The sequence below is a fragment of the Podarcis raffonei genome, chromosome 9 (genome assembly GCF_027172205.1).
Source record: "Podarcis raffonei isolate rPodRaf1 chromosome 9, rPodRaf1.pri, whole genome shotgun sequence".
Classification (NCBI taxonomy): domain Eukaryota; kingdom Metazoa; phylum Chordata; class Lepidosauria; order Squamata; family Lacertidae; genus Podarcis; species Podarcis raffonei.
In genome coordinates, this window is record NC_070610.1 from 14528158 (window position 1) to 14537155 (window position 8998).

General features: G+C 41.6%; 1 protein-coding gene across 3 annotated transcripts in view; it reads left to right on the forward strand.

The window, feature by feature from the left end:
* Positions 1–8754, forward strand: part of ARAP2 (ArfGAP with RhoGAP domain, ankyrin repeat and PH domain 2) — a 125553-nt gene extending 116799 nt beyond the window's left edge. For 2 of the 3 annotated variants that reach the window (XM_053402548.1, XM_053402547.1), the window contains 4 exons: positions 1852–1887; positions 2291–2354; positions 4364–4498; positions 7422–8754. In XM_053402548.1, coding sequence (XP_053258523.1) covers positions 1852–1887; positions 2291–2354; positions 4364–4498; positions 7422–7751 — 565 coding nt within the window. In that variant the 3' untranslated portion in view covers positions 7752–8754. The remainder of the gene's footprint in view (positions 1–1851; positions 1888–2290; positions 2355–4363; positions 4499–7421) is intronic. The other variant, XM_053402549.1, reaches the window with a different exon arrangement.
* The last annotated feature ends 244 nt before the right edge of the window (positions 8755–8998 follow it).

Sequence of the window (8998 nt, forward strand, 5' to 3'; positions counted from 1 at the left end):
ACCCCTGTCTTCCACTGTCCCCCATCACTAATCTTTCCAAAAACCCTTCCATTCATGAGCAGTAAGAGCAGATACGCAAATACAGATTCCCCATTTGTTGTTGTTTTGTATATGTTGTGTGAGATCATTCCTCTAAAATACATTGAGTAGAGTACATTCAATAGGATGGGGCCAGACAGCACAGAAATCTTCAAAAAGTTGCCTGAAATTTTTTTTCTGAGGGACCTTGCCCTGAAGTGGTATTGATCAGCATTTTGCACCACTGGAATCAGGGCCCACCAACGATCCACTTGGGTTTGTTGCCTGAAACATGCAGTCCCACTGCCCCATTACACAGTGTCCACAATATTCAGTAGGTCTTCCTGACCCTGCGAAGAAGCATTTTTAAGCAGGCTACAGGGGAGAAGGGCCATAATAATAATAATAATAATAATAATAATAATAATAATAATAATAATTTATTATTTATACCCCGCCCATCTGGCTGGGCCTCCCCAGCCACTCTGGGCGGCTTCCATAGAAACCAAAAATACAGTAAAATATCACACGTTAAAAACTTCTGAATGTCAGGTAGTTGTTTATCGCTTTGACATCTGCTGGAAGGGTGTTCCACAGGGCGGGCGCCACTACCGAGAAGGCCCTCTGCCTGGTTCCCTGTAGCTTTGCTTCTCGCAATGAGGGAACTGCCAGAAGGCCCTCGGCGCTGGACCTCAGTGTCCGGGCAGAATGATGGGGGTGGAGACGCTCCTTCAGATATACTGGACCGAGGCTGTTTAGGGCTTTAAAGGTCAGCACCAACACTTTGAATTGTGCTCGGAAACGTACTGGGAGCCAATGTAGGTCTTTCAAGACTGGTGTTATATGGTCTCGGCGGGCGCCCCCAGTCACCAGTCTAGCTGCCGCATTCTGGATTAGTTGTAGTTTCTGAGTCACCTTCAAAGGTAGCCCCATGTAGAGTGCATTGCAGTAGTCCAAGCGGGAGATAACCAGAGCATGCACCACTCTGGCGAGACAGTCCGCAGGCAGATAGGGCAATTGTCCGCAGGCAATGTTTGATACAACCCATGGCTTATGCTGCAGTCTTTGTCAACCTCAGGGCAGAACTAGGCTTTATTTCACCTGACTCAAAGACCCAGTTTGGCACCCTCCCCATGCGCATATCTGTACACACACATACAGAGGCCAGGATCCTCAATGGAGCCCTTTTGGAGGCTTCATGGGGGGACCCAACTAGGCCCCCCAAATAGCTATGTCTCTGCCCCAGATGTTGCTGGACTGCAATTCCCATTATTCTTAGCCAATAGTCTGGGATGCAATTCCCATTATTCTTAGCCAATAGTCTGGGATGGTGAGAATTGTGGTCCTACAGCATCTTGGTATCCAAAGTTGAAGGGCTTTCGCTTTCATAATGGGACGTGGGTGGCGCTGTGGGTCAAACCACAGAGCCTAGGACTTGCCGATCAGAAGGCCGACGGTTCGAATCCCCGTGACAGGGTGAGCTCCCGTTGCTCGGTTCCTGCTCCTGCCCACCTAGCAGTTCGAAAGCACCTCAAAGTGCAAGTAGATAAATAGGTCCCACTCTGGCAGGAAGGTAAATGGCATTTCCGTGTGCTGCTCTGGTTCGCCAGAAGCGGTTTAGTCATGCTGGCCACATGACCCGGAAGCTGTACGCCAGCTCCCTCAGCCAATAAAGCGAGATGAGCGCCGCAACCCCAGAGTCGGCCACGACTGGACCTAATGGTCAGGGGTCCCTTTACCTTTACCTAAACTCCAATGTGTACTTCTTCTCCCCCCCCCTCTATATATACACACACAATAAGTATGTGTTAATTGTTTTACTGTTTTTTGCAGTTGGGGTCTTACATTGTATTCTGAAAAACATCACTGGTAAGTAATTGGCACAGAAACAATTTCCCATTTTTCATTGCATCTGGAAAGGTATGACTATTTTTTTAATTAAATGAGGAGAATGACTCACCCAAAGAGATTCTTGCCTGAATCTGAGACCAGATACCCCAAATTCAAGACTAACACTTGTTTTACTATAGCACACTGACTGCTTTTCCCCTAGACACTAAAGGACTGAAAGTATGAGTTCTACCAATGCCAGAATCTGTCCGCTAAGCATGCATAGTGATGTATCTTCAGATTTGATCCATGTCTTCTCCATTATTGCTTAGATTTTTCTGAAGTATTGCAAACAATTATAGTGCCAACCTCACCGGCATTGCTTGTGTAGTATATTATGTCACTGCAACTGAATTCACGCTAATTAATGTGTGTCTTCTAGGCATTTGTGCTGTGATGGACAGGATTCCCAATTGGATTGGCTAAGCAGCATTTTTATTGCACAGGTATTAGTTCTTTTATATCATTATTCAAAAGAAAAACTCTCTGGGTTCTTGAAAATAATTTTGCATTTTAATGCATGTGTTAGGTATGTATTAATGCATTTGTCTGTATGCATACACACCCACACACTCATTAAACAAAAATGTACCTTATCAACATAAATTGTAAACTACACATGACATATTTCCTCAATAAAACCTTTCTCATTTTAGATACCTCTCTGATTTCATTCTGTATCTCAAGGTTGCCCTCACCGTTTTGGTCATGGGGGAGGGGTGTATCTCCCCACTACTGAATTATTTTGAGGGCCTGCTATTGCTACCCTGTGGAGATGTTCACATCATTTGAGATTTCTAATTTATTACACTTAATGGCCTCTTTGATATACAGAGCGACACCACCTCACTCCTAGGGGTGCACAGAAACCCCAAGAATCAGCACCTTTGGAAGCAGTCTGGTCTGTTTCAGATCTATTTGGCACCATTCTGCTTCAAATCAATATTTGGGTTCAAATCTTATCTATTCTATCCTAAAATCTGTTTCATTCCCATTAGTCAATGGGCAATCTGAAAATGTCTCTATCATCTATCTATCATCTATCTATCTATCATCTATCTATCTATCTATCTATCTATCTATCTATCTATCATCTATCTATCTATCTATCTATCTATCTATCTATCTATCTATCATCTATCCATCCATCATCTATCTATCTATCTATCTATCTATCTGTCTGTCTGTCTATCATCTATCTATCTATCTATCTATCTATCTATCTATCTGAGCCTCTTGGGCTTGTCGATCAGAAGGTCAGCAGTTCAAATCCCCGCAGCAGTGTTGAGTTCCCATTGCTCTGTTCCAGCTCCTGCCAACCTAGCAGTTCGAAAGCATGCCAGTGCAAGTAGATAAATAGGTACTGCTGTGGTGGGAAGGTAAACGGCATTTCTGTGCCCTCTGGCTTCTGTCACTGTGTTCCGTGGGCCAGTAGCAGTTTAGTCATGCTGGCCCCATGACCCGGAAAGCTCTCTGTGGACAAATGCCGGCTCCCTCAGCCTGAGAAGCGAGATGAGTGCCACACTCCATAGTCACCTTTGACTGGACTTAACTGTCCAGGAGTCCTTTACCTTTACCTATCTACACACACACACACACACACACACACACACACACTCCTTTTTACAAAGGTGAATGGAATTTACAGGCAAAGCTGCCTGTCCCCCAGTCCCCAATTTGGCAAATACATATAGGAGTTTTCATGCTGGGAACATTTACATATTTTTAAGTCTGTAACTTCTTAATAGTCTTCCAGAATTGGATGTGATTTGCAGACATGGTTCCCCCTTCTGAGGGGATGAAGCCTGCCAAATATCAGATGGTTTCTAGGGATGATCTAGATGTTCCTCAGCTCATTCTAGGTATGATCTAGATCAGCGGTTCTCAACCTGTGGGTCCCCTGATGTTGTTGGACTACAACTCCCATCATCCCAGAGCTCTGGCCTTGCTAGCTAGGGGTGATGGGAGTTGTAGTTCGACAACATCTGGGGACCCACTGGTTGAGAAAGGCTGATCTAGATGATCTGAGGGGATAAAGCCTGCCAAATATCAGATCATCTTCCAGGGGTGATCTAGATGTTCCTCAGCTCCTGACAACTTTCCCACAAGAGTCAGTTTAAAAGATGTTTTGCAGTCTTGTTTATATCAAGTGCAAGCTAACAGCAGAGAATGCATTAAGGCAATATGGAGAGTGTGGCCTTTTTCTGACTGGTGATGAGCGTAGATTTGCTGGGGGCTTCTCTAATTTGTAGCTGGGGTGCTGACAGGCCTAATCTCAATAGTCCCTGCATGCATTGGTCACCAATTGCCTTAGAAGGGCTTCAAAGGTCACCACATTGCTTTTTTTCACATTTGAGAACCCCACTGCATTCTAAAATATACTGCTTTAATTTTGTATACTAAAGAGATTGCAGTTCGCAGTAATAATGTCTCTGACTTGACAAATTTTCCACAGCACAGTGATATCTGGCCACCAGATGGGAAGACAAGAAAGCAATCTGTTACTAAAAATCCAAAAATTGGTGGCTTGCCTTTAATACCAATCCAACAAGAAAGAAGTGTGCCCAAAACCAAAGTCAACACATCAGAGGTGGGTTGCTGGATATATCTGGTTATTAGCATTTATCTTACTCCACTTTTTGTAGGTGTTCTAGTCCAGTGATAATTAGAACAGTAGATATTCCTAATGCAGAGACCTTTGCAGTTGCACAAACATAGCACACTCCGGCCTATATTAAAGAAAGAAATTTAACAGTTTAAAAAATGGCATCCATTAACTGAAGGCAAAGGATAATATACACACTCTCTTTTGTATGGAATTAGTTCTGTATATTAAATATTTGAATTTATGTCATAATAACATGTTGATGTTAAAGATCTGTGGCGCATTTTGTGAGATTCATGTAACTGCATCGGCACTCATAAATAATTCTATTTATTTTTTTCTGTCAGATTAATTTTTCATTAAATAGAAGTCTTATCTAGGGGACAAAATATCCATTTGAATTAAATGAAAAATTATTGCACTTCAAGAGCTCTAATGCATCCATCAAAGAATAATTTCACTCTTTTCCTGTGCCATATCACTGCTTATTCCACCCCAAAGCTGGGAAGTTCTCAAAAATGTATATCTAGAATTGCACTAAACAGCTGAAATAGTAAATTAAGCCTCATCTGGAACTTAGCAGCCATATATTTCCATTATAATGTTGTTCAACTTGAAGAAGAAATTGGCTGGAACCATAGCAACTGAGGCCTCCTCGTATAGCAGCAGACATTTAGGGTCTGTTGGGATTTGTTTCTTCAACATATGTGCCTTGCAAGATGAATCGTGTGCTCCCACAAGAAGTGCAGTTGTGTCTTTTGGGTATGAGTGTTTAGTTCTGTTTCTAGGTGAGGTAGGGAGAAAATAAAATTTATAGCTCTAACTTACCCATCCAACTTGACTAGAAATCACTGCATATACACATGGGGGCATAACAGATGGTTTGCCTATGTGGTTATGATTCATTTTTGAGTTATCAGTTTGGGAATACAAAAGAAACTTTCCATACACAGCGGATGTTAATGATGATAATCTTCTATTGACTTTCTAACGACTTTATTGTTCTGATTTCTCTTCTTTCTCTTCTTCTTTCTCCATGTCCCTCCACAAATCCTTCCATGTTCTTATGTCCTTCTACTTTATGAACCCTAAATTATATCTTCTCTTCCTTAACTACATCCATTCTCACATATTGCATTAGTACTCAGGACCTCCTGATGCTCATCTGGCTCAAATTCTACTGTTCTCAAAATTAATTTTTCACTCTGGCATCTTCAAGCAGACCTTTCTCTCTCAATATTTTTTTTTAATGTGTTCAGTCTCTCAAGTTACAAGCCTTGGGGAGAAGGGTCTGCAGCTTCTTCTTATTTTTGTACACATTATACAGTGGTACCTCGTGTTACATACACTTCAGGTTACATACGCTTCAGGTTACGGACTCCGCTAACCCAGAAATAGTGCTTCAGGTTAAGAACTTTGCTTCAGGATAAGAACAGAAATAGTGCTCTGGCGGCGCAGCGGCAGCAGGAGGCCCCATTAGCTAAAGTGGTGCTTCAGGTTAAGAATAGTTTCAGGTTAAGAACGGACCTCTGGAACGAATTAAGTACTTAACCCGAGGTACCACTGTAGTTTCTTGTTTCTTTTTCTCCAGAGATGGTAATCCTGGTACCCCACAGATGATCTTAGAATCATAAAATTGTGGAGTTGGAAGGGACTGTGAGGATCATCTAGTCCAACCTCCTGCAATGCAGGAATCTTTTGCCCAACATGGAGCTCAAATCCACAACCCTGAGATTAATGATGTTGTACTCCAACTCTCATCAGCCCTAGCTGACATTGGGGCAATTGTCAGGGATGATAGGAATTGTAGTTAGACCACATCTGAAGGGACATCCCGGCTCTAAGCACTTTAGAAATTCATAATGCTAACGATACAATGATCTCCTTTTCTGTTTTGCCTCAGTACGGCAGAATAGGAAGTAGCATGCAATGGAGCTCATCTCAGTATTGAACTTCTTTATTTGCTTATTTTTAAAAAAGTATACCCTGTTGCTCCTCTCCATAAAATGGCTTACAAACCATCATAATGTGATCCAGCTCTCAAAACACACATTTGCTTGTATTGGACTCCACCCTGAGATATTATTATTATTATTATTATTATTATTATTATTATTATTATTATGCTGTCCTTCTGACTGGGTTGCCCCACCCACTCTGGACAGCGCCCAACAAAATATTAAAACTGATCAACTGATGAAGTGTGGGTTAGAATTGAATGATTTTTTTAAAGTACTTAATAAAGTAAAATAAATAAATATAAATGGATTTAAATGAATGTAATGCAACAGCAGCAGTAAGAACACAGAAACCAAGAACTCAGTACATTAAGCAGCAACAAAATTAAAGTTTTTTTTAAAAAAGGAAAGATTTCCATTCCCATAGAACCCAGAAAAGAGATTACCGAACCTCTTGAGACAGAGAGCTGCAGAGAGAGGGCACCACGAGGGAGACAACATCAATCTTGTGTGTTGTCTCAAACCATGTCTCTCTCAGAAGGAGGGCTGCCATACGTCCTGGTTTTCCCAGACATGTCCTGGAATTGGGATGTCAAAATGGCGTCCAGGCATATTTTCGCTGAATCAGCAAAATGTCTGGGAAGGCCTGGACATATGGCAACTAGGGCGGGCTTTTTTTTTTAATGCTTTAAAATCCCCCCCCCCCAAAAAAAAGCTTATTCAACAACTTCAGCCAAAAAATGTCAACAACTTTGTCTGGAATTTCACATTTGGAAATATAGCAATCCCAGGGTAGCAGCGGAAAGCCTTGCTTGTGAGGGAAAGTTATATAAAAATTCTTGTCTGCTTCACAAACAATGGCCACAATTGCTTTCAAACTAAATGAGCTACAGATAATTATTTGGGGGTGTATTGAGCATGCATTTCAACTTGTGCTCCTCTTTCTTCAGAATTCAAAACTGGAATTTGAAAGTGACTTAACCGAAGAGAGGAAAGGTTTAAAACAAAAAGCGACGTTGGTAGCTCAGTGTTTGGAACGCAAGGAGGAAAAAGCCCGAACCCGTGCGAGAAAACATCGGAGCCTCATCTGTTTGGATGACACGGGGGCCGACGTTCTTGACTTACCCCAAAGACCCTACAAGGAATGCAAGTCGCCAAAGAAAAATGAAAGCAAGACTGGCCAAACCCATCAGGAATCTGATAAGCAGCTTCCAGCAAATGTTATTCAGGAACTCAACAGTGTCCTGCAGAGGCACAGAATTGTCCATGAAAACACTTAGAATCAGTTCTTCAGATTTGCACATCAGAGACTAAAATATTCTAGGAAACACAATATGTTGCCCGTGTACAGTGTGCAGACTTATGAAATGTATTTATAGATGATCTAAGAGAAAGTGGGTGTTGACTACCAATCCATGGGCCTTGACTGTGTGGTCACAAGAATGAACAACTCATCCGCTGATCACAACTACATGGTTATCTTCATTGTATGTCGTATAGAGCTTCCCAGAGCATAGAGCGTTCTTTTAAAAAGCTTTGAGGAGTTTGAAATGTGATCTGTCAATTCAAGGAAACTACACGATGACCTAGAAACCTATCAATGGCATAGGTTGCAAACTTGCCCATAGGCAAGGCTGAGAACACCAGACTGCAGAATTTTCACTAAGAGCCAAGTTGTATGACTTTAAGCATTAAGATTTCCCCTGAGTTCATGTTTTCTTCCTTGAGAAATGGGAGCTTGTCCCCACCTACACATTGGGAGGTGTGTGAGGAACTGATCTAGATGGCAGGAGGGAGAGATGGCTAAATTCCCCTATCATTGCAAACCAAGTTCCCAATCAGAATTCTGCCACTCAGCACATTGGCAGTTTCTGAAAGAAGAATCACACACTGAGGGTCAAACCATGTAGTTTGGCCCTAATGCAGAAGTCATTGATTTTGTACTATTTCCGCTAGTGCTAGTTTTCCATGAGCAGAGAATTTATTTTATTTTACTTTTTAAACAAACAAAAGCATTAAAATCCTCCCGCATCTGCAGTCTGAATTAGAACAGTCCAGTCCATCATATTTGGTTACAACAATCTCATTCTCACCTCACATTCTGCCATATGCGCAGATCAGACCTGTATTTTGACGAGGATACTATCGTCACCTTACCCAAAACTCTTGAATGTAATATACTGCGTCGTCGTTTTTTTTAAAAAGTGGATTTATATCTATTTATGTACAACTTGCTGCTGCTAAGATACTGAAGAATAAAGTGATACTGGCCATCATTTTTCACTTGCGAATCCAAGCTGTGTCATTTCATGTAACATTTTATAGGCAATTGGAAGAGAAGGGAAAGTTTAATGGGATTTGGCAGTGAATAAGGGGTCATCTTAACACTGTTAGTTCTAAATGTAACTGATGTAGATATAATAAGAGCAGAGGAGCACTTCTGGAATATTTCTGCACCTTAGACTACCTGAAAACTCTTGGGTGTCTCAACAGTCCATTTAATGAACTTTTTTGTTGTCATTAAAGT